Source organism: Pinus tabuliformis, chromosome 3_1, assembly GCF_031772625.1.
Source record: "Pinus tabuliformis cultivar Carrire ecotype Pingquan chromosome 3_1, CPIR1, whole genome shotgun sequence".
NCBI classification, from domain to species: Eukaryota; Viridiplantae; Streptophyta; class Pinopsida; order Pinales; family Pinaceae; genus Pinus; species Pinus tabuliformis.
Window position 1 is genome coordinate 633,123,566 of NC_142301.1, and position 27,423 is coordinate 633,150,988.

General features: G+C 35.8%; 1 protein-coding gene across 1 annotated transcript; it reads left to right on the plus strand.

Annotated features, from left to right (window-relative positions):
- The first annotated feature begins 16,713 nt into the window (after positions 1-16,713).
- On the plus strand, positions 16,714-19,669 carry LOC149188658 (uncharacterized). The gene is made up of 4 exons (XM_089410033.1): positions 16,714-17,036; positions 17,452-17,741; positions 17,970-18,678; positions 18,961-19,669. The coding sequence occupies exons 1-4, from the start codon at positions 16,714-16,716 to the stop codon at positions 19,667-19,669; spliced, it is 2,031 nt and encodes a 676-aa protein (XP_089266159.1).
- Positions 19,670-27,423: the final 7,754 nt, after the last annotated feature.

Sequence of the window (27,423 nt, forward strand, 5' to 3'; positions counted from 1 at the left end):
TGAATGAAAATGGATGCAAGTACAAAGGAGTGATACTTGTGGCCTATGGGAAGCTACAATATGCAAACTCTCTCTCTCTCTCTCTCTCTCTCTCTCTCTCTCTCTCTCTCTCTCAGGTACTCTTCTCATCCATGGAAAAAAATACATTTGAATAATGGAACCCCGTTTCCTCCTGGTGGCTAGATTATAACATAACCTAATAACCTACTAGTGGTTAAATTTGACTCCTTCAACTATTAACTAGAGTTACATTTTTTATTCTTCTAAAGACTTTTTCATCATGATCACATGGTTAGCCCTATTTTCATGAATAATGTGGGCTAACATGGCATCCTCTGAAATTATGGTGGTTAATTTTGATAGTTCAACTTATGGGTGTAACGCAACTGAGTTCTTACTTTCCAGTAATCTTTAGAACACTTTGAATATAAAGACATCCATTGAGGATAGAAATATATATTATATTGAATTGTGTATAAAAGAATTGATATGAGATGTGATTATTACAAATGAGGGCCCGCTTATACACCTAGGTAGGTGCCCCTTCATGAATAGTCATGTCCCCTTAGACATGCCTCTTCAATACTAATTATTATTTAATTAATTATTATTTTGATCATTATCATTATTTATATTTATTCTATTTTTTATTATTATCATTATTTATATTTATTCTATTTTTATATAAGTTATATTCATAACATTACCTTCCTCTTCAAAAATATTTGTCCTCAAAACCTATTGTTGACAAGGTGTGTCATCTGTTTCTTTGTCTTGTAATCTATTCTTATCTTTCGGAATCCATGGAGTTGTCATCTTCAATGATACAAGATGATAGGATCCTTTAAGTGATAAAAAAAAATTGTCAAATCGAGAAGGGATTTGACCATCCTAAATCAATCTTCTATGGAATATTGTGGTTGCTAGAAACTTGAGATGACAAGACTAGTTTATGGTGGTCTTGATATTCTTTGGAATATAAGTCACTTATTTATGGTATGAGTGATATGGATTTGTAGACCGGCAGATGTGTCTGCTTTCATGATTTGGGTGTCGATAAGGAGTTCTTGTGATTTGATCTCCCCTTATCGTATTTGTGGTTTTTCTTGATTCGGTTGAATATTTGATTTCCTTTACATTGTGAAGTTACTTAGTTAAACACATAATTTTCACTTGAAATTTCAGTCATTTGAAATGTAACTTATAAATGTGTTTTTACTTTATATGGGATGTTATCTTCTTTCATTATGATATTGACTGGATCGGTATTCTTTTTTTTTTTTTTTTCAACTTGGAATATTACGCTTGAAGACTTCGACACTTCTTTTGTGATAAGTTATTCTAATTTATTTTTCGATGATTTTTTATCATTTTTAGGTTTCTTAATTTGCATTAGTAATTTCTCATTGTGGTCCTTGATGTGAGCAACTTCTTCGTTTTGTTCTGTGAAAATCTTGTCAACTTCCTTCTATATATTTTGAATTGACTATTGAATTTGTGAAGGATTAGCTTTGAGATATCTTTTATGTCTTCTGGTGTTACTGTATCTGGCTTCAATGTAAAATCCAATAGCATTATTTTCTATTTTTTGTAGGAAAATGTCAAAAACTTCTTTTTCGCATCTAAGATGAAGGACCCTAGTGATTCCATCCAAGGCGAAGCCAAAATTATGTCACCTTGATCACCTAGTAGGGATTGAATATAGAATTGTGATATAAATGTATAGTCCCCGATGTTTAATTGTAAATCAGTTATGTCATATTGTTTTGTGTTCCAGATGTCTATTTTTTCAATTATACTTGACTCGGGAATCACCAATTGGTTAGTGAATTTAGGGTTTATATAATTCTTATCTTCGACACGCGAGATAGAAATAGTAACATTTTTTTTTTGCAAGAGTCTCTTTAATTTTAAATAGCACTAAAGCATAATTTTATGGAGATTCTGGAAATATTCCTTCCTTTATTTCCAAATTAGACTCCATTTCCAGTCATCAATAAAAATGATACTTTGATCAAACGATTTATATATTCTTCGTTAGAATGACCACTTTATCAAAATATAATAAGTTCATTATATATATATATATATATATATATATATATATATATATATATATATATATAGATATATATATATATATACTTCCTTTTCTAATTTCCCTTTTGATTTGTTTCCATATATATTATTAATTTAAAACTTGTGATATAAACGAACTATGACCAATGGTTGTGACATCCAGGGAGGATAGGTAAAATGACGATGGTTTGGCGGTGGTCTTGACACAGCAGGGGACAAGTAAATGAAAATGGCAGTTGACCTATCGATGGTGAGGAATATTGAACAGTGATGTCGGTGGGAGAATGATGAACAGAGGCAATTGTTAACTTGGCAACATTGGCTCACTAGTAAGTGGTATGGTAGTGTGGCCAAAGGACACGAAGGATGAACATCAATGAAACTCAGCAACAGAAAATAATGAACTCAATGGGATAGCTAGCAAGAGTGGAACATGGGAAGAAAAGACAATTGGATTGGAGGGTTATGGGAATCACAAAATAGAGTGGTGGTCCAGACTTTTATAATCTCGACAGAATGGGTCTGATGATGATGGCTATGCGGCCCTTTTGAGCAATGGTGATGGCGTTGCTAACGGTGTAAAGTGGCTCCATATGAAACAGGAGCGGCATTTTCATGGTCAAATGCCTCTTTTATTTTTAACCAATGCCTATTTTGTTTTTTTTAAAATAACTTTTTTCTCCTTTTTTTTACTTCTTTTTTATAAAAAAAATTCTACATGTACTCTCTTGTTTTAACCTTTTTTTATTTATTTATTTTCTATTTTTCTATTTTTTTCCCTTCTTTTTAATTTTCTATATATATATATATATATAGATATATATATTCCCTCTCTTTTTTTCTAAATGATCTTTTTGTCTCTTTATTTATTTTTGTTTTAACTTTATTTTTATTTTTTTAATGGCCAAAGGCCTGACAATAGAATGGGGAATCTTCGTGACTTGTACAGCTAAAAGCCTCAATTGCAGCGACAATGAACTTGAGGAGGGTTAATGGCCAAAGGCCAAATCAGGCTGACTCTATGCAGTGGTTGAGTGTCCAGATGGTCGAACAACTCTGATACCAATGTAACGAATAGAGTTTGTACTTCGCAATAATCTTCAAAACACTTCGAATTCAAAAACATCCATTGATAATAGAAATATATATTATATTGAATTAGTGTATAAAAAAATTAATATGAGATGTGATTGTTAAAAATGAGGGTCTGCTTATATACCTAGGCAAGTGCCCCTTCATGAACGGTCATGTCCCCTTAGACATGCATCTTCAGTGCTAATTATTATTTAATTAATTATTATTATTATCATAATCATTATTTATATTTATTCTATTTTTATACAAGTTATATTAATAAAACTAGGAGGCATAACTTTCTCATATGAGCTCTGATTGAGGTGATTCTTACACCCTTAGAATTGTATCAGTGTATATATTATGGAATGTAGGTTCATATTAGGGTAAGGACCACAAAAAATGTTTATTTAAGGCCTCAAAATGGTTCCTAAAGTCTTTACCCAAAATTTTTCAAAATGGGATCACTGGTAAAAATAACCCTACAAGTTGATCCCTCCAAAATTTTCACTCTAAAAGCATCAAAATGGATGACAAATAATATAAGCTACAAGAACGATCAAATAAAATCACTCACAACCATAATAACACAATATATGACCTTGGAAATTAGGAGAAAACCTAACTGAAAGGTGAGGTTGTTCTGCTCTCTTTATCTAAATGGAGAATGGATGCAAATACAAAGGAGTTAGTCCTATGAATTGTGGGTGATGTAGTGCAAAAACACTCTTTGTTTTCTCTTTCTCTATCCACTCTTGACTACTCTTCTTGTCTATGGAAAAAACTGCACTCACAGTAAATGAAACCCATTTTCCTCCTAGTGGCCCAGTTATAACACATCCCAACAACCTACTAGTGGTTAATTTTGACTCCTTCAACTCTTAACTAGAGTTACAAAATATAATATTCTAGACTCTTATTCATCATGATCACATGGCTAGCCCATTTTCCATGAATAATGGGGGTTGGCGTGGCAAGCTCTTGAATCATGGTGGTCGAATTAGGAAGGTCAACCTCTAGGTGGCATAATATTTGCATATGGACTCCAATTAATGCAATTCTTATGTCATTGGAAAGAATTCATGCGTAGAATAGTGATAGGGGTATGTAACTTAAGTGGAAAAGTTTCACCCCAGAAAAACATCGTTTATGCCTCAAAATCCTTCTAGAATGGATGGAAAATAATATAATGATCCAATTTGGATCACTCCTTCATAGAGTAGAAGACAATAATTATTTATGGGTTTCCCAATGTTGATTTACAAGATCATGATTTTGGAAACCCATGGATTTTCACATGGTAATAGATATAATGAAGCCCATTTAAATGCCTTAGATACTTTATTGTAAGATGCTTTGATTATTCATTTTTTCTTGGCTTGGTTGATTTGGACAGAGATAATAGATCTATTCGGTGTTTGTTTTCTTAGTTTAGGGTTTTTAGGATAAATCATGGTGTCTTACATGCTTGATATAAGTTTTTTTTTTTCATATTTTATGGCATTTATCTCTCTCAACTTCTAACTGATCATTCATCACTTTTACCTATTTCTAACTTAGAGATCTAGGATATACTTATTAGTCTTAGGAGCGTCACATCTAATAGATGTTAATGTTGTCCCAACCATGTTCAAAGTTAACCTAAAGTGTTAAAGTTAAATGAGTTATTTAGAAGTTAGAGGAAAGCAATTGTATGTATCTGCGATATGACTCACTATTATAGGTAGGTATCTTTCATTTTACATTGGGGATAGCATATATGCCTTGGGATACATGAAAAATGCCTCAAGACTCATGTACTTACTTCGAGATCGATGATACTACCTTGCATTAGAATATGTGTACCAACATAAATGCATACATACATATACACATTGAGATTTGTGCCATGTTCTTGGTATCCATGACACTAATTTGATACCTATGTATTTGAAATGGGATATGTATACACTCATTTGGATATGTCCTTACATTGAGATCCATGATAGTCCATTGGATAGTGTGATGGGGACTCCATATCATCAAGTATACCACATACATAATCTATGGAGGGTGCACTTGTTTTCATGGAGAGATTCCCTCACACATGTGGGTTGTTGGTTTAGTCATACACTTTTAAACCACTTGTGTGATGTTGGAATAGAGGTGGTTACATCACTTTGAAACATCTTTTGAGGTTAATGAGGTGATTAGGACACATGTTTTAAGGGTGGCCAAGGTTAGGGGAAGTTAAATTTTGACATAGTGCCCATAATTCCACCAAATTAATGTAATTTGATGCAGAATGGCTATGGAATTTCCAAAATTTGACCCAAATAAAATAATTAGTTCATCATCTTAGCTTGTACATTTTCTCTATTGTAAAAGAAGGTTGACCTATTGAATAGGTTTAACTTTCATTATTATATCTATTTCTCAAGGTGTGGAGTTACTTCTTTAGATATTTCAATCTATTTTGGTGTTTGTTGTCTAACAATCGAGTGATTACCCTTGGTAGAATGGTGGTACAACACATCCTTTCATACTTTGTCAAAAAAATTGCCATTCAAGGTAGTTTATGGCTACTTTTCTCTATTTATCACATCACCCTTGAGAAGAAAAGCAAAGTTTTGAGCGATGGAGGACCACATAGAGAACCAAGAAGAGGTTCTCCAACTATTGAAGGACAACTTGGTTATAGGACAAAATAGGATTAAAAAAAAATCAAATAAACATTGCAGTGAAAAGACATTTGAAGTGGAGGATTGAGTATTTATAAAGTTACAACCATACAAATAGAGGTCCCTCAAATAGCAAGCAAAGGACAATATATTTCCACCCAAGTATTATGGTCCCTATAAGGTGTTGAGAGGATTGGAAGTACGGCTTAAAAATTGGAGTTGCCTCAATCATTACATGTACATCAAGTATTCCATATTTATTACTTAAACAAAGTAATCGGGTACAAGATCATAGTTAAGAATATTTAATTAGAGATTAATAAAGAAGGGAAAATCATACTAGAATTGAAAATTTATCCTTAAAACACAAATCAAGCAACTGTGAAATCAACCAAATATTGAGTACCCAATCAAGAAAATAAACCTACTAGTAGGAGACATGATGTAGAAATATGAGGTCTTCCTGCATAAACATCAATATCTAATCAAGTGTTGAGGGCAACACGTATTTGAAGGAGAGAGGTGTGTTAAGCCCTCAATATTGAGCTATTATATATCGATTGTATATTAGTGTTATCATTTTAGTTGGCTAGGTCCTTTAATTACTAGCTAAACCCTTCATTCGTAATTGTACCCTTTAACCCTATATATACCAAAGATACCTAGCTTTAGAAATCATATCATCTTGTGCATTTGTGATATTGTAAAATGAGGTTGCCCCCTCCAAGAGGCTTTTCATTCAATATACTATCTCATTCTCAAGGCATGGACTTATCTGTTAATATAATTTTATGTCACTTGGATGTTTGATGCATACTAATTGTGTCATTTTATAGAACATGTCAATACAAGTGAAAAAACCTATGAAAATTGATAAAGATCAAAACAAATAAATAGATAGTTCCATATGAAAAAAATGAAGAAGCGGTCCAATCAAGCATGAAATTCAAAGCAAGGACACCTAACTCTAGTGAAGTTGATCATTAATACATCCATGGAAAAATGTTGATAAGTAAAAAAAATAGTAACTCGTTGTAAGTCCTTCAAAACTATAGAAAAAGTATTATGTAGTATATCTCACGCAACCTTTCTTTGGGCAAATTTGCATAAAAATTTGTTTTTGGTAAATATAATTGCAATTATTTTTATTTAATCTGAAAGTCTGTTAAAAGGGAAAGTAAGCATCTAAAAGTGGTGAAAATAGTGATTTTAAATACAAGTTAAAGTTGTACTCGATCATGACCACAAGCATTATATTTCTTGGACTCATGTGTCAGAGAATTCCAAGTTGAAACCTTGTCAACCAAAAGTGCAAGTGATGGAAGGGGTTTATGTAGGAAACTTTTTTTCTCGAGGAAAAATCGTAACTTTTCATTAATTTTGAAAAATTACATATAGTAGATGCCATTGGCATATGCATAACTGTTGGCCGTAGCCATTCAAGTAGTGTTCAAAAATAATAAGTTATGGTCGAGGCCATTCCAAAAAGAGTTGTGCATAGATCACCTCGCAGGGTGTGCTCAATATGTCTAGTAACAGAAATAAGAACATAAATATATACATAAGCCAGCATTGTGTGCATCAGCTGAAAGTAAACAAAAATTAGGTCCTGTCCACCCTAGGATATGCCCTATCAATGTAGGGTCGATGGTAGTATCAATATTGTTCTTCACCATTATGTTCATGTATCATCCACAGACCTCTGGGATGTATCGTAGACTCCTTGGATAGTTTGTCAGCAGCTACATTACGTTCCCTGTAAATATGTTGACAGGTAACAGAGTTAAATTGTGCTTAAAGTCCTGAATTTCATCCAAGATGTTTCTGAGTGAATGTGCATCACAATTATTTATGTTATTGAACCAATTTATGATGATTTTGGAATAACCAAAGATATGTGTTTTATTGCATGAGTGAGCCAATGCAAAATTCAAAAGATGCCTGAGGGTGATCTGTTCGGCATAATTGTTTGTTCCCTCTCTGAAACCTAGTTGAATTTTGTAGTGATGATGTTCAGTTATATGGAGTATAATTCCACCTCCACACCCCTGTTCTTGAGTGGCGCTGTCTAAATATGCCCACGGAATGGTGGGATCAATCAAATCAGTGAAAATATAGTGATTTGTAGGAGTGTGTGTCTCATCTGGGATCTTATGGTAGGCAGCAATGATTTTTTTCTGCAGCATGTGGCCATCTGGCCTTTGTTTCCTTGAAAATAATTTTGTTTTTGATCATCCAGATTGTCCAGCAGACAAGGAGAGGAAGGCAGTGAATTTTTGAGTCATTGTTCACAGTTGTCCAGTGATCCCAAGCCTCAGGTATCATTTGTCCCTGCCAACAGGCAGATTTGGAAAGCATGTTTAATACTTGCATCCGTAGTTGAGCACACATCAAGCAATGGAAGAACAAATGATCGTTAGTCTCCTCAGCCTGTTTACATAGCACACACCAATGTGGACCGAAGTGGGATCGATGTATGAGGTTTTCTCTAGTTGGGGTTTTATTTCTGAGCATGTTCCACATGAATAATTTCGTTCTTGGTGGTGCTTTGAGCTTCCAAATCTTCCCCCACCAGTCTAGGAGTACAGGTGGTTTGCGCGCTAAGAGTAGGATGGGATATCCAATTTTAGGAGAGTATACACCATGCTCAATCGGAGTCCAGATAAGTTCATCGGGGCCTTATTTGATGTGCACATGGGCTTCTTTCAGGGCATTAATATACCCTTTCCCAAATCTATTTCCAATGTTCGGGATGCCCAAGTGCAGAGCTGATAAACAAGCCTGTTCAAAGATGGAGTTGTTCTCCAAATCAGCAACTTGCGCAATTACTTTGATATTCCTCTGATTGAGAAACAAAATGAGGTCTGGAGGTAATTGATACATATTCCCCCCTCCCATCCATGGGTCCATGCCTATACGAGCCACGTAGGAAACTATTTGAAGAAAAAAAAGGAAAATCTTTAAAAATATGTAATTTTTTGGTTTGTTTATAAATATACTATGATGGAAGGGGTTTACGTAGGAAACTATTTGAAGAAAAAAAAAAGGAAAATCTTTAAAAATATGTAATTTTTTGGTTTGTTGATAAATATACTAAAGATGATGAAGGTAAATACTTCAAAAACTTGTAGACATTATTGGATAAAGTTAGAGATGAATTTTCTAATAGAAACAGAACAATTGTTTTTTTGGAAGGTGATGAAATACAAGTAAATTGTCCGAACGGCCAAAGTGGCCGGAATCTGGGCAAAAAAAAATCAAAAAATCTTATAGAGGCAGTGTTTGAATCATGTTTTTGATGGTGGAAATGGATTCAGCACCATCAAAAACTTCTAGGGCACCTAAAATTATGAAGTTTGACAACTTTTACTTGGATTTACAAAAATCCCTACCAAATTTTTTCAAAATATGACCGGAATTTCCATAACTTTCAGGGCAAAAAAGCATAATCGTTAGACTACAGCTCTGAACAATTGGATTGTGTAGAAACCTCACAATAAATTTGCTAAAGTGGAGAATAGTCTAATAGCATCTTATTTTTGAGATTGAAATGTTCATGTAATAGAATTCAAACATCAAATATTTATCAAAGCAAAACTTATTTATATTAATTATATATTTTGTTGTGTCAATTTATTATGAATAATTATTTTTAGGTATAATGGTTTATATATGTTATTGATTTGTTTTTAATTTTGTTAAGCGTTGATCATCTTCAATAACAAATTACTTTTTACATATTCATGATGAATAACTTATTTAGTTTAATTATTGTATTATGTTGTTGTGGTTATATTTCTAATATTGATCAGAAATTAGTGTTGTTGGGAGTAAAATATTGTTCTTTGGTCAAGTGTTTTCTAGAAAAACATCAACCTATAAATAACCTGATGTTGTGCATAACTATTACCATTATTATGCAAAAATATTTATTCTTTATTAGTGATATTGAAAGGTTGAAAGATGTAAATTTCCTATTTATTTAGGCTCATCATTAATGTGATCTAGGTTGATATTGGTGGCCTCCCTCCTATTCCACTTGGACCCCCCACCATTGTTTCTTTTAGTTTTTTAGTTTCCTTAATTGTAGAACAGTTTACTATTTTTGGTAGTTTTTTGGTCATGAACTTCCGAAGCCGTTTTGAGGCCCTAAATGACGTTTTTTGAAAAAAAAAAAATATAGACAGACAAGTTGTAGTCCTCGGATAGATCTTTCTAACGAGGTCTTTTGCGCATCAAACGAAGATCATATGCCAAAGTTACAACCTCTAGAAGTTGATGTATGAATTTACCCAGATGGGGCCCATAGTTTTGGCACTTCATTTCCTAAGGTTAGGTTTTTGGATGTTTAGGGTTTCCCATTGTTCTCAATAATAAATAGGCCTTCGAGCCTCATTCTAACACAGTTCAGAGGCATGTAGCCTCCACATCTCTTCTCAGAGATAAGCTACCATCGCCCGAGCTAGTTTATTTTCATTATGTATGTAAGCATATTTCAATTCTTTGATATTAATGAAGTGAAGTTTTATTTCTGCTGCAACTCTGTATTTATGGTTATATTTGTATTTTGTTGTTTTTTTGTTTAAGTTTGGATCAGTGGTATCAAAGTGGTTTGTTCTTTCTCTATTTTTATTTGCATTTCCCCAACGAAGTCAGGGTATAAGGAGTTAGAGCTCGAACTGGTTGAACCTTTACAAGACCAGTCTCGCAAACCCCAATGGCCTCCCATGGAAGAAGAAAAGAAAGATGAGGGGGTAGGAGATCCTTTCAAAATGTTGCTCGAAAAATCCCTCAAGCGATAGAGGAATGTGATGATGGACAACTTTGCCCAGATCCTTCGGTGGCTACCCACAGGCGACGTATCTCCTTCCAGCAGCCACTCTGGAAGTGCCACACCCTTTAAGGTCAAGTTAACTTTGATATCCCCATATTTGAAGGAAAGATAGACAAATGGTTAAACCTGCTAGAAGGATATTTTTCGGTTCATGATTTTTCCAACCGGGAAAATATTACTTTTGCACTCCTAAAAGCTGCCCCCCATGTCAAGGAATGGTGGGTAACCTACTGTGAGAAGAGGGACGAGAGTGCACCCTCACTATTTTCAGTTGCATCCACTTGGAATTCTTTCCAAGACGCCTCAAGGAGCAGTATTATCCTATCGAGAGTTACGAGGATAAATACATAAAGTGGACCACGCTATAGCAGGGAAGGGACCAAGACATGCCAGAATTCACAAACATTTTTCATACCCTTCGCACGAAGTTGGGTATCAAGGATTCTTAGTGACATTTGGTACTCAAGTACCGTGGTTGTATACACAAGTACATCCAGGACAAGATGGAGTTCATGGACATCTCCTCGCTCATCACAGCCTATCGATACGCTGTCAAGAATGAGCAGAAATTTAAACAAAAAAAAAAACGAGACTTTGGATATGCGAATCCGAAGTAAGGGAAAGATGCCCCCAAACCACAGAGCAAGGGACAAAGCCAAGTCGAGGTAGCCCAAGACAATCCTCCGAAGCTGTAAGCAAAGAACAACACCATGAAGACAAAGAAGGACACAGGAAAATGGTGTGAGTTCTATATGAGCCCCGCTCACAACACAAGTGAGTGTCGGGCAACAGTCACTGGTGGTCGAGTCGAAGGCTTCCAAATCAGATGCATGTTCTGACCTTGAGTCAAAAGCCAACAAGGGGAATGACAAAGGGAAGAAAATTATTGATGCAGAGCCCAGTGCCACCGTTGCCACCACCAAGATCCAGAAGAATGAGCCCGAAGATCCAGAGGAGGGGGCCGCCTCTTCCACTCACAGATGTGGGTGAAGGGTTCTCCACTGCAGTTCATTGTTGATAGCGGGAGCCAAAAGAACATCATTTCCGCAGAGGTCGTGAAGAAATTAGGCCTATCAACCACAACACACCCGCATCCATAAACCATCAGGTGGCTTCACCAAGGATGAGTTCTTCGCGTTAGCCAGCTATGTCACCTTCCCTAAAGCTTCAAGCCCTTCACAGATGAGGTACTTTGTGATGTTGCTCCTCTTGAAGTTTGTGATGTATTTTTAGGACAACCATACTTGTGGAAGCGGCATGTTGTGCATGAGTCTAGACCTCACACTATTATTATTACTTTGGGAAAAAATTTGTACAAGATACCGGAGGTACCACTGCCTACCACTGTCTCTTTGATCATTATGAAGCAATGCAGTAAGATCATTTCCCAGGTCACGAATTTTTTTTTCCTTATGATTCGCCCTCGGGGCAAAAAGAAGATTATAGCCACAACCTACAAACAGGGTTCCTCTGCACGGCAGTAGCAGATGGACAAGGTCGTGGAGGAGTACAAGGACATTTTCACCTCACCCATAGGGGTACCTGTACACTGTCAGGTCAAGCACTCCATCGATCAGACCCCAAGCGCGCCACTACCCGATGGACCAATCTATCAATGCTCTGTTCTAGAGAATGATGAAATAAGGAGGCAAATTCATGAGTTGTTGCAAAAAGGGCACATTAGGCCAAGTTCACCACCCTTGGGAACCTGATCATGTTGGTACAGAAGAAGGATGGGACCTACAGACACTGTATTGACTATTGGGCGTTGAACAAGCTCACTGTCTAGAATAGGTATCCAATCCTACAGATTGATGACCTTCTAGACCAGCTCAAGGGGGGGGGGGGGATATTTTAGCAAGATTGACTTGAAGTCTGGTTATCACCAGGTACCAATCAAACCCTCAGATGTGTGGAAGACTGCCTTCAAATCCAAGGCGGGTATTTTCAAATGGTTGGTCATGCCTTTTGGGTTGACGAATGCCCCTGCAACCTTCATGAGGCTGATGGAAGACATCTTGTGACCCTTCACCAACTCATTTGTGGTGGTGTATTTGGATGACATCTTAATCTTTAGCCGAAGTTAGGAAGAGTGCCTCCACCATATTCGACAAGTCCTCCAAACACTGCAACAACACAAGTGGTGTGCCAATTTGGAAAAATGCATTTTTTATATGACCCGGGTTCAATATTTGGGGTACATCATTGATTAGTGGGGTGTGCATGTGGACCCAACCAAGATACAAGTCATTCGATATTGGTCATCCCCAACCACTAACAGATCTCTGTAGCTTTCTAGGTCTTGTCAATTTCTACCGTAGGTTCGTGTTGGGATTCTCTCATATCACTTGACCTTTAAGTCAAATCACAAAGAGTGGAGCAAAAGCAAATTTATTTTGGTTTGAATCCCAACAAAGGTATTTTCCGAGTTGAAGCATCGTCTATGCTCTGCACCAATGCTCACATTACCAGACTTGCAGCAACCATTTAAGATTGAGACAGATGCATCTGACTATGCTATTGGTGCAGTTCTTACCTGAACAACGTGAACTTTGAAGTGGGAATTGATACTGTTACCCGTTTCGTAGAGATAACAAAAAATTGACCCGATTTTGAAAAGGGGCGATGCAGAACACACATATTTTTTTTAGAGCATAGTTTTTGGCACTTTAAATAATCGATACGATTACCCGTTTCGTAGGGGTAGTAAAAATGTGACCCAATTTTGAAAAGTGGTTATGGAAAATACACTTTTTTTTTTTTGGAGCATATTTTTGACATTTTAAATTTTCTTATGTAACAAATATAATTATTTGTTTTTAAATGTTAGTGATTTTCATGCTAATTTTGAAACGTGTTGATGCAACGTGTTGATGCAGTGATGTCTAACTTTTATTGCATTATTCACATTCTACAACAGAGCGACGTGTGGGTTCCGATGTGGAGTTACCTGATCGCTCCTAGGGTTAGCTTGGCTCCCATGGACGAGCCACGAGAACAGGGAGTTGCAGGTCAGAAGGTTCAAGTTTTCGCTCAGAGGATCGTATTACTGTAATACAATGCGTTGAATGGAACCAGGTCGATGTGAAGAGCAAGAGATGGTTTATGAAAGGGAGTCTGTCGACATGGAACCAACGCTAGAAGACCTTCTCACTTGCTGGGGTCATGATGTGTCGGAGAAAAATCTGCAACATTTCTTTCCAAATAGCGCAGCGAACTCACGTTTACTTGACGAGGCGGTGGGTGAAGGGGGTTTGAAAAAAGGCACTCAGGAAAGGGTCCCTGTAAAAAACCTTATTTTGAAAGGGCTGCTCCCCAGCCTGTCGAGGTCTACGTCCAATGAAGAGGAAGGAGGGGAGCCGAATGGATCCGGAGAAGAGGGACAAGTACGAAGACTGGCCTCAGCCTCTGGTGTTGGGGTAAAAGGACGGTTGTGGAGGTGGATGAAGGCAACAGTGACCCTGTTGGAAGGCAAACTGAGCTACTTGGGGTAGAAGAGGCAGATGCTCCTGTTAATCAGAATCCAGGAGGGGGAGAAGCCAAGAAGGAGGTTTTGGGTGGGAAGCGGAAGAAGAACAAACCTATCAGAAAAAAGGAGGAGCACCCTAGCTGTGTTTTTGGAGTGGATATTCGTATAGATCAGGCGATGGAAGCCTCGAAAACCTTTTTAGTTGGCAGAGTTCGTGGAAGAAAGTTCTCAGTAGACTACATCAAGGTTTGGGCTCAGTCAGAATGGAAAGAAGCACCGGGTCAGCCAGAAGAGATCAAGAATATGGACAGAGGTTGGTTTTGCATTCGGTTTGGGCAAAAGGAGCATGTCGAATGGGTGCTGGAAAAGAACTGGAGCTTCAGGAAGAGGCCAATTTTATTCAGAAGATGGACGCCCCTGTTTGATGCCCAGAAAGAAAAAATGGTGGAGTCTCCAGTCTGGGTCAAATTACCGGGTCTCCCTATGCAATTCTGGACTGACTCGGCCTTCACTTCAATTGGTAATACCCTGGGGAAGTTTCTCGACATTGATAGATCATATTTACGAACACATGATTGGAGTGTTGCTCGTATCCTGGTAAGTATAAACCCCAGAGAAGGTTTGGCGGATGCTATGAACCTGAAGTATCGAGGTCTAGAGTTTATTCAGACCCTGGACTATGAAAACCTCCCTTTCAGATGCCATCGTTGCCATAAATATGGACATCTGGCCCGGGAGTGTCCTCTCGGACACCGTCGTCGCCGAAGACAAAGGAGAAGTGGAAAAAATCTGGAGGCAAATCAGGAGGTGTTCACACAGGAAGAAGGGGCTCAGATCAAGGAGAGCGATCCTAAGGCAAACGCTCAGGGGTTGGTTCCAGAGCAAGTGGAGGAAGATGAACAGGAACAGCCTGGGTTTGCAGCAAGTGAGTCTATCTCAAACCCGATGACCTTCCTGGGACCCTCAGCAGTCTCTGAAAAGGCAGGGGCGGCTCAGGCGAGTTCGCTTCTATCCCCTTCCTTCTCCTTATGCTCTTCTATTGCTTTATCTCAGTCATGTTGTGATGAGTCTGGTCCTTTCAGGCAGCTCTTGAATGATCTGCCGGACCTGAGGAAGGGTCAAGCCTCTTTAGATAGTGTTATCATGGCCATTCCTTCCTCTCCTAAGTTGACCTCTATTCCCATGGATGTTGTCTCATCTATCCCTCCTATTGTCTAGAGCCCTGAACCCCCCTATAATCTTAGACCTTTGGCCAACAGAAAGGGGAAAGGGCTTGCTGTGGGAGGTCTGGAGCTGGACATGGTGTCAGCAGGCCCGAGGAAGCTAAGAGGAAGGAAATCTAATCTGTCGAAGGCACAGTTGAAGGTTGTCATCGATATTGCTAACGGGAAGCAGATGTCTCTGCTAGGGGTGCTTAGAGAAAAGCGGCAACCCCCTGAGATTTTTCGATGATCATCTTATCCTACAATTGCAGGGGTCTAGCTAGTCTACCCAAAAAGCTAGCTCTGAAGGAACTGGTCAGGTCCAACAAACCTGATATTATTCTTCTCCAAGAAATTCTGGGGAAGGGGGAAGAAGTTACAAGAAGCCTCGTTAAGCTTCTTTCGGGCTGGAGCTTCCATGCCATAGATGTTAATGGTCATTCGAGAGGTGTGGCACTGGGTTTCAACGCGAAGGTACTTCGAGAGATCTCCTCTTGGGGATCGAAAAATGTCTTGCTTGTGGAACTATACTCCAACGAACTATGCATCCCTTTTCTTATTCTTAATGTCTATGGACCTGTTTTGGATCAGGAGAGGTTCTGGAACCCCTTCTTCGCTAAATCTTTTTTGACGCACCCAAATCTTATAATTGGAGGAGATCTAAATTTTTCTTTGGGGATGACAGAATCTTGGGGGGTCAGAGCCAGGGCAGATCCCCTTTCTGATTTCTTTCTAAATAAACTGGCCTCATCTCTCCTGGTGGATGTCTCCCCGCTCAAGTTGCGCCCGATGTGGAGGAACCGAAGAATAGGAGAAGAATGGATTGGGAAGAAACTTGATCGATTCCTTCTCTGTGAATCGCTGGCAGAAAATTTACAGGCTTTTAGACATTGGGTTGGGGAAGGTGGTCTCTCGGATCATTTCCCTGTCTTCCTGGAAGTGAAGGGAGCTTTCACTAAACTGGGCACTCCCTTTAAATTTAATGCCTCTTGGCTCTCGGATGCTTCTTTTATTAGCCTCTTCCATAACACTTGGAAGAAAGATGATCTCAATGAAGATGAGAGTCGCAGCAAGGTTTTTATGGATAATTTAAAAAGGATGAAGGTCGCCTCTAAGCATTGGGCCCTCCATAAGAAACTGAAGGAAGAAGAAACCCTGGAAAATGTTAACTCTGAGATTGCCCTCCTTGAAGACCCAGGCGGTAATGGCTATGGAACAGTAGAGTCTCGGGCTAGACTTCAAGAGTTGGAGATGGAAAGGAGGAGAATCCTCTAGCTCAGGGAGGAAAGTTGGTGCTTAAAAAGTAGAGCGATCTGGTTGCAGGCGGGGGACAATAACACCAAATTTTTTCAGAATTATGCTAAAGGAAGGAAAAACTCTAATACAATCTGGGAAATGAAGAAAGCTAATGGTGAACTGGCTCGCTCTTTTGAAGAGTTGGCCTCATTAGGGGTCAATTATTTCAAGAATCTCTTCAAAGCGCTAGAGGAGGCTTCTATTGCAGAAGTTATAAGAGTCACCCAGTTCTTTCCTAAGTTCATAGAGGAGGAAGGAAATGACTCCATCATGGAACCTGTTTCTAAGGAGGAGGTAGAAGACATTCTCAAATCAATGCAAAAGGACAAAAGCCCAGGCCTAGATGGCTGGACTGTCGAATTTTTCCAACACTTCTTTGAATTCATTGGAGATGAGTTAGTGGCAGTTGTGGAAGATTCCAGGCATACAGGATCAATCTATCATCCCTTCAATGCCACCTTTCTAGCCCTCATTCCCAAATCTGATCTCCCGGGCTCTTTTGATGAATTCAGGCCCATTTCCCTGTGCACCTGTGTATACAAAATTATTGCAAAATTTATTGCCTCCAGGCTAAAACCTTTCCTCTCCATGAACATTTCCCCTGAGCAATTTGGCTTTCTAGATGGCAGACAAATTCATGAAGCAGTAGGAGTTGCTCAAGAAACTCTTCATAGTCTAAAAATTGGGAAAAAAAAAAAGGAGTCATTGTGAAAATCGATTTGTCAAAGGCTTATGACAGAATCAGCTGGATGTACCTTAGGCTTCTATTAACTCATCTGGGTTTCAGGTATGATTTTGTGAGATGGGTTATGAGCTGTGTTTCTTCATCTTCCATAGTTGTGCTGAACGTGGCCTGTGTCAAGGTTGCCTGCTCTCTCCCCTTTTGTTTCTGCTGGCAGCAGATGGCATCAGTCTTATGATTCATGACGCAAAAAGACAGGGGACTCTCAAAGGTATTGAAGTAGCTGATAATTTTTGGGTCACTCACCTCCTCTTCGTGGATGACATAATTCTGTTCAGCAATGGAAGTCTCGAGGACTGTAGGATGCTCAAGAGGATCTTGGACCTTTTCCTGAAGGCTACTGGTCTCTGCATAAACGAGAGAAAATCCACACTCACATGCACAGGTTTGTCCAGAGAGTTGGTGCGCAGAGTGGAGTTGGTCCTAAATTTTGAAGTCAAATCGTTGGAGGATACTTTTAAATACCTGGGGTTCTTTCTAAAGCCTGATAATTACAGGATCAATGATTGGAAATGGATCCTTGCAAAAATCGAATCCAAACTGAAACATTGGAGTTTCAAGTGGCTTTCCAGGGTAGGTAGGCTAGTGTTAATAAAATCTGTTCTGATGGCAGTTCCAGTCTATTGGGCTAGTTTGACATGGGTTCCCAAAGGAATCTTATCCTCAATTGACAAATTATGCAGCAGGTTTCTGTGGGCGGGGTCCAAGTCAGAGAAAGTTACCCCTTGGATTGCTTGGGATAAAGTGGCATGTCCTAAAGAGTGGGGAGGCTGGGGTATAAAAAATCTTGCTTGCTTCTCCCAATCTTTAGCAACAAAGCTCGCCTGGAGGCTCATTTCTTTTGAGAACCTATGGACCTCTGTTTCTAAAAGAAAATATATTGATCCTCTATCAACGCTAGATTGGATCAGATTGCCGCAAAAGACTTCCAAAAACTCCTCGGTGGTTTGGAAAGTTGTGGTCGCTTCTGTCAAAGTTATAGAGAAGGGTTTGGCTTGGAGTGTGGGGGATGGAACTCAGATCAGGCTGGGTAGAGACCCCTGGATAGGATGTACAGAGAGTTTTTCTCTATCTCAGGGGCTGGTTTCGGCTTTAAAAGATAGGGGACTCTACACTTTAAATCAGGTGGCTGATCCCCGAGTTTCCACCATATGGAGTCAAGGGTGGATTCAGGGAAGAGATTTACGTTTGGATGAAGAATGGCTGGAGGAATGGGACTTGTATAGAAGGGACCTACTCAATTCATCAGTCAGGCTCTCTGACTCTCCAGATGAACTTAGATGGGTCTTTGCCCAGAATGGGCTTTACTCTCCAAAGATGGGGTATAAATGGTTGATGTCTCAAAATGGGTGGGAGAATCTAGCTTGGTGAGTTAAACCGCTTTGGAAGTTAAAAGGTCCAGCTAAAACAAGACTATTCTTCTGGTGTGTCCTGCTATAGAAAGTTCCTACTTGGGATTTTCTTCAAAGAAGAGGAAGGATTGGTCCTGGCTGGTGCCCCCTCTGTAAAGATAGTATCGAAACAGTTCAACACCTGTTCCTTTTATGCCCTTTTAACACTAGCCTATGGGCCAAAATGTTAAGGTTGCTCAAAATTCCTTTTAGATGGGAAGGACAAGGGTTCTTGGAAGCTTGGCAGAGGTGGTGGAATGAAGCTACAAATGACATAGAGAGATCCATTCCACTTCTCATAACTTGGGGGACATGGCTTGCTAGGAATCAGGTCATTTTTAAGGATTCTGTCTTCCCGATTGGAAGACTGGCTGCAGAAGGAGCTGCTATTTATGATAGTATCCCTATTCCGCAAGCTCCTCCTACTACCAGAGCTGTTCGTCAAGAATCTATTAGATATACAATTCCGTGGGCTTATTTTGACGGGGCCTCTGACATTAATGGACGCTGCGGGGCTGGCTTGATTATTCATTTATCAAAGGAAAATATTGTTAAAGCATCTGTTGGTCTTGGCCAGGGTTCCAATAACTTTGCTGAATTGAAAGCCTTACACTTCCTTCTTTGTTGGCTTATCCTTAGGAATGTGAGAAAAGTCCAGATTTTTGGGGATTCAATGAACATTGTGAAATGGTTTAATGGGACTCAACATTGTAGAAATTTCATCTTGCTTCCTCTGCTTAAAGAAGTTTCTCGTCTTAAATGTCACTTCACGGAGATTTCTCTTTGCCATATCTACAGGGAAAGGAACTATGAAGCTGATCGCCTTTCTAAAGAGGGTGTTGAACAAGATATGGGGTCGTGGTCAGTTTTGGAGGAAGAAAATGGGGTGATTCGACCACTCGAACAGCCCATTTTTGTTTAAGCTTTTGTTTAACAGAAAACTGTTATTGTGTTTTGTACATAGTTTGAAACTGTTTCATTTTGTTTTTGCTACATTTTTTGAAGAACTTCTTCAGGTCTCCTGGGTTGTTTTCCTTTAAAAAGGAGGCCGGGCCGCTGTGTAATCTCATTGTTTTTTCTTGAGTTCGAGAATCCTTCTAGTGCTTACTGTGGATTCTCTGAGGACGTTGTTTGCCTCGCTGATCTTTCGGACTCTCAGCTTCTGTCTTTTATCATATCTCTTCTACGTGTTATCCTCTTTTGGATCCCGGGAGGTGTGCGTGGACAGGACGGGTCGTTTTTCTTGTTTTGATGGTAAGACTAGTGTGCAAATACTTCGCATGCATGTATTGTCAACTAGTTGAGACTTTTCTTTCTCCCTATTATAAGGCGAAAAATGAGTCTTTCCGAAATGCTCAGCATTTGCTTTGTAACTCTCTATGGTTAATAGATGGTTCGCTTTTTTCCTGTGGAAAAAACAAAAACAAAAAACAAAAACAAAAAAAAAACAAAACAAAAACAAAAACAAAAACAAAAAAACAAAAACAAAAAACAAAAAAACAACAAAAAACAAAAAACAAAAACAAAACAAAAAACCAAACAAACAAAACAAAACAAAACAAACAAACAAACAAAACAAACAAAATAAAACAAAACAAAAAACGTGTTGATGCAGTATACTTTTTTTAGAGGACTTATTTTTCACACTTTAAAATTTATTATGTCCAATTTTTTTTTAAATTATGATTACTTAACGAATTTTCAAGTTTTTTTATTTTTCTTTTTTTAAATGTTGATTACTTGAGAAAAAACAAATATAAAAATATATATATAAAAAGACAAACAAACAAAAAAAATTATCTCATAAACCATAAAAGAATTTGGGGAAAAAACAAAAAACAAAAAAAACAAAAACAACAACAACAACAAAAACAAACAAACATTAAAAATAATTAATTAATTAATTAATAGAAAATTAACCAAAAAAAATATTTAAAAACTAGTAAAATTAATATTAAAAACATTTTTAAAAAATTAAAAAAAATATGAAAATTTCAAAAATATATGTCTTTTCAAATTAAAAAAATAAATAAATAAAAATTAAAAACCATTTTAAGTTTATAAAAAAAATGTGTTGTTGATTTTAAAAAAAGAAAATTAATTTTTTTATTATTAAATTTTCATTGTTTATTTAAAAACCAACAAATAAAAAAATTTAAAATATAAATTTTGTTTTTTAAACAAAATTTTGTTTTTTTCTTTAAAAAAAATAAAATTATTAACAAATTTCAAATGTTTTTTAAACAACTTTGTTTTTATTTAAAAAAAAAAATATTAAAAAAAATTATTTTTTTAAGCAACTTTAATTTTTTTATTTTAAATATATATATATATCTATCTTATGTTAAATAATAGTTGTTAAAAAAATAATAAATTTTTTTAACGATTTTTTTAAATAAAAAAAAAAAAAAAAAATCATATTTTTTAAAAATAATAATTGTTTTGAAAAAAAAAAAATTTAAACTCGTAGCCCGCCTGTCGCCCGTGGTGGCGCGGCCCTCGGCGGAAGGCCTGCGTGAATCGCTCCACAACCCGCCCGCCGCCCATGGTGGCGCGGCCCTGGGCGAAGGGCTTGCGTGCAGGCCCTCTGCCCAGGGCCGCGCCACCACGGGCAACGGGCGGGCTGCGAGTTCTATATTTTTTTTTTAAATTCGTTTAAAAAACAATTATTATTTTTTTAAAATATGATTTAAAAAATAAATAAATAAATATCGTTAAAAAATAAATAAATAATATTATTATTTTTTAACAATTATTATTTAACATAATATATATATATATATATATATATATTTTAAATTAAAAAATTAAAATTTTTTAATAAATTTTTTTAAAATAAAAACAAAATTTTCAAAAAATAAAATAAAATTTTTTAATAATTTTTTTTTTAATTTAAAAAAAAAAAAACAAAAACAAAAACAAAATTTTGTTTAAAATAAATAATTAATTTTTTTTTTGTTTGTTTTTAAAGAAACAATGAAAGTTAAAAAATATATATATATATATTAGATCAAAAACACATATATTTTTTATAAGCTTAAAATGTTTTTTAATTTATTTTTTTTTTTCAATTTAAAAAGACATATATTTTTATAATTTTCATATATATATATATATATATAATTTGAGTTTATTTTTGTTTTTTTAGTTTTTTTTTTTAAATGCTTTTAATATTAATTTTACTAGTTTTTAAAAAAAAAATTTGTTAATTTTCTATTTTTGTTTAATCTAGTTTGTTTTTAAATTTATTTTTTTCCTAGTTTTTATTAACGTTTGTTTTTTTTTTTTTTTACTTACTTAATTTTATATATATATATATATATCTATTATTTTTATTTTTATTTTTTTTCCAAATTTTTTTATGATTTATGAAATAAATTTTTTTTAAACCTTTTTTTTGTCTTTCTTTATATATATGTTTCTATATTTTTTTTGAAGTAATCAACATTTTAATCTTAATTTCAGTGGTTTTTAATTTTTTTTTGTTAATTTTCTTTTTCTTTTTTTTTAAATCTAGTTTGTTTTTAATTTTCATTTTCTTTTTTAGTTTTTTGTTAATGTTTTTTTAATTTTTCTATTTTTAACTACTTATTTTTATAATTTATTTTAATGTTTTTTTCTTTTCTTTTCCCAAATTTTTTTTATGGTTTACATATTTGTTTTCTTTTTCTATTTTTTTTAAATATGTTTTTTTTACTACTTATTTGTTTATAATTTTTAATTTTTCTTTTAGTTTTTTAATTCTTATCTTTTATAGATTTTTTTTTTTTTTTTTTTTTTTTTACATTTTTATGTTTTCTTATTTTTTTAACTTTTTTTTGTTTTGTGTTTTTTCACTATTTTAATTTCTTTTTGTTTTTTGTTTTTTGTTTTTTGTTTTTTATTTTATGTTTTCATTATTTTTTTGAAATTTTAATGTTTTTCAAGGTCATAATAAAATATTTTACACCATTATTTCGAAATGTTGAAATTGTACCCTTAAAAGAAAGTGTTATCCCAGCGTCAACACACTTCGTTTTGAAGGTGTTTTTTGCACAAAATTTACTATTGAAAAAAAAAATGTTATTCGAACATCAACACTTCGTTTTGAATGTGTTTTTTGGACAATTTTTGCACAAAAAATTGGTTTTCACCGCCATTTTTAAAACATGTTGAAAATTTACCTTAGAAAAGAAAAGGTGTTATTCCAGCATCAACACTTTTCGTTTTTAGCACTGTTTTTTATGTTTTTACAGGGTTTTTTGGCCAGAGTTCCCGTTTTGAATTTATAGTTCCCGTTTCAAAATTTAGATTGTTCTTAGCAGGGGCACCCAGTGGCATATCACAGTGAAACACTTCTAGACATAGTCCGAAAGTATCCCACCTATGACAAAGAGATGTATTCCATTGTGCAGGGCTGCCAATAATGGAAGCATTACATTCTAGGGAAGGAAACAGTCGTCCACAAAAAGCACTAAACCTTGTAGTTCATACAAACACAAAGTTGTAAAACGATCATCATAAAAAATGGTCCACATACCTACAACAGTGCCATTTGAATATTAAGTACAAGAAGGGCAACACCAATAATGTCACAAATTGTCTCAGCCGACTGTCAGTCATGGGATTGATCATTGTGATCGACTCTTGTGGGCACGAGACTTCGAGGTGGCTGCATATTTACAGAAGCGATCCAGAATTTGGTAACACATACCACACGCTCTTGGAAGGCAAGCAAGTTCCAAATTTTCATCTCTAGGATGCACTGTTATACCACCTAGGACACGTGTTCCTTCAAGTGAGTGTGCCAAGATGATTTGGGAGGCGCACTACAGTCGGGTCGCTGGACATTTAGGAGTATAGAAAATAGTGGCAGTGTTGTAGAAGTATTTTTATTGGTCGAACTTTCGACAGGATGTTGAGAAGTACATTAGATCCTGCACTGCCTGCACCATTTCCAAACCAACCATCAAGAAGCAAGGTCTATATACTCCTATGCCTATTGCTAGTCAACCTTGGGAATCCATCTCCATGGATTACATGTTGGGTCTTCCTTCTACTAAGCATGGCAATGACTGCATTTTCGTGGTCGTCAACAAATTCTCTAAGATAGCCATTATGGTTGCCTGCAAGAAGAATATCACAGCAAAAACCACTACTAATCTCTTCTTTGAACAAGTGTGGATACACTTTGGGATCCTACAGTCCATTATCTCATATCGGGACAGCAGGTTCCTAAGTACATTTTGGCCAAGTCTCTGGTTGATGTTGGATACTAAGCTCACTAAGTCCACGATTTTCCACTCCCAAACTGATGGCCAAACCGAGATCGTCAACAGGATGATCATACACATTTTGTGCATGTAAAACTCGAAGCATCCACGCACATGGGATGAGAGTCTTCCCTATGTCCAACACAGCTACAACATATCTCTCCATAGCTCAACTAGCCACAACCCCTTTCAGGTGGGGTTGGGATTCCAGCCACTATGTCCCATTGATGTGGCCATACCATTTGCAGCTACTCAGGCATATTCAGCTCATGTCCAGTCCAAAGTTGACTGCTAACAGCTTCATTGAGTGCATTCAACACATCTGCCAATAGGTCCATGACATATTGGACAGATCCAATACTAAGTACAAGCAGCGTCATGATCAGCATCGGGTGCCACACAAGTTCCAAGTGGGAAAAAAAGTTTGGTTACATTTGCAAAAGGAGCGCCTCGCTGGGACCCAGCACAAGCTTTGCCCGCTCCAATATGAGCCTTACACCATCGTTAAGGTTGTAAGGGACAATGCTTTCAAGCTCAACATTCCACCATTCATTAGCCTACGCCTAGTGTTCAATGTGGACCGCCTTCGACCACTTTCCACCATTACTGGACACATCAAACATTGCATAACAACTCACACCAGCAGAGTTAAACCCAGACTGCATGGAAGAAGCCACAACTAATCAGATCGTGGACACACAGATCAAGAATACTCGCCAATAGAAGATCCTATTATATCGGGTTTTCAAAGTTGACAAACTCCTGCACCAAAGCAAGTGGCTCATCAAGGACCAAGTTTAGCAGAAGTTTCGCCATCTCATGGAGGCACTCAACACAATGGGGACCATTGCTTCCTAAGAGGGGAGCACTGATCCAGATAAATATTGGTAGCCACCCACCTATTCCACTTGGACCCCTACCACTGTTTCTTTCAGTTTTTTAGTTTCCTTAATTGTATCACAGTTCACTATTTTTGGCAGGTTTTCGGGTCCTAAACTTCCAAAGCCGTTTTGAGGCCCTAAACAATGTTTTTTGATAAAACAAGCAAACATGAGTGAGAGAACTCATGTTTGCACTTGAAAGTTGTAGTCCTCGGATAGATATTTCTAACGAGGTATTATGTGCATCAACAGAGATCGTAAGTCAAATTTATGCCCCGAGAAGTTGATGTACCAATTTACCCAAACGGGGCCCATATTTTTGGTGTTTCATCTCCTAGGGTTAAGTTTTTGGATGTTTAGGGTTTTCCATTGTTTCTCAATAGAGCCTCATTGTAAGACATTTCAAAGACATGTAACCACCACATCTTTTCTTAGAAATATGCTACCATCGTCCAATCTAGTTTATTCCCATTTTGTATATAAGCATATTTCAGTTTTTTGATATTATAAAGTGAAGTGTTATTTTTGCTGCAACTTTTTATTTTAGTTATATCTATATTTTATTGTGTTCCTGTTTAAGTTCGAATCACAACGTTTTATTGTTATTAATATATGCATATATTAATGAGATAATGCATATTTATATTAAAATATTTAAAAAAAATTCAACACATTTTTTATAAATGAAAATCAATATCATTCAAAAAAAAAAAATATATATATATATATATATATAGCAAAGATAACTATTTGAAAATATCACAAGTTGAACATTTTGATATTTCAAATGAAAAACATAAAAACATAAAACACTCTTGCGTTCATTGCCAAATCACTTGGAACCTGGTCCTAATATGAAACATTGGTTAAAAGCATTCAAAATCAAAAAACATTATCAAGAATAATTGTTTGTTGTGATCAAGTAGGATATTTAAGGCTAATATGAATGAAATATAAAAACAACAATGGTATTTGTTTTAGTAATAGACTATTGACCAAAAAGGGAATGGAACTATGTTAATGATGATATTTTGAAAATTTGTATATCATAGTTGTAATTATTAAACTTAATAATGTATAAATAATAATATTACTCAAATTGTGTTGTATTTTTATACAATATTAATCAAATTGTGTTGTATTTTATTATTTGTAGATAAAAGATTATTAAATAAACAAAGATTATTTAATGAATAGTTGAATTTTCAATAATAATGTTGTTATTATGTAATTTAAAAAATAGTATTACAAAACAAGTTAGTGCAAGAGCTTCAAACATTGTAGCAACTACAAAGACTTATTAGCAATGAGGATAACCATCTCTTGTTATCCGCGAATGCAAGCTGACTCATCACTATTATTCAAGGAAAAAAAGTCACCTGAAATGACCCATTGGTAGTCTGTAAAGGGGCAAGTTTTTACTCTTCCCAGATGCCTCTGGGCCTTGGGCCATTAACCAATTTCTTTACATCCGAGGAAAACGAGCTTCTAGCCAAGCAGAAGCCATTTTAGGGCATACTCCAAACTATGGACTTCATATATTTAGTTGTATGATTAATTTTGTAATTTTTGTAAATAATATTTAACCAACTTCAAAAAATTATAAATGATATAAATTACATGTAATTGAAAACTGTGTTCAAGACAAGGTTTCTTAAGTGCAAAATCTAGTTCCAAAAATGTCAACATTATATTCAAAAAAATTGCAAAATCCGGTTCCAAAAGTACTAATATTGAAAAAAAAACTACAGTTTCGGAACCAGATATTGACATTTTTAGAACTAAATTTGCACTTAAAACCCAATTTCAGACTTTATAAAAGCTGTTTTTAGCCTGTCTTCAAAAAGGATTGCATTCTAATTAAATTTGGATTACACTCGAATTAATCCAAATTTAATGAAATAAAGGTTAAACACCAAATTTTAATCTTCGTATTATATGGGACATGATAAACAAATCAAGTTGTTTTTAGCCGGTCTTCAAAAAGGATTACACTGTACTTAAATTTGGATTACACTCGAATTAATCCAAATTTAATGAAATAAAGGTTAAACACCAAATTTTAATCTTCGTATTATATGGGACATGATAAACAAATCCTGTGAGGATGATAAGTCCTCAAAACTTTCTTGTAATAATTATTATTTGTTCAATTAACATGGTTCTCATAAAATTATTTGGATAAAAGCTCTATATTGAGATTTTTAGTATTCTCAAAACTACTCAACAAATATTTCCTGTTAACTCTATCTTGAGAAGTTTACTACAATCAATTTTTACAGGCTATATAATAAAATTGAACTAAAATGCACACATTCCTATTTCAAAGAAAGCAAAAAAAATGACTAACAAATCAAACACTGCAATGTAAAGAAAGCAAAAAAAAATGACACAAATCAAACACTGCAATGAAATAAGTTGGTGCTTTCACATTTCAAACAAATTAGTGCCTTCAAAGCTACCGAGCACATAGTTTCCATTAATTCTAAATTACAGATAATACCATTTATTATATTGAATTTTGGATTTAGAATTGAACTAAA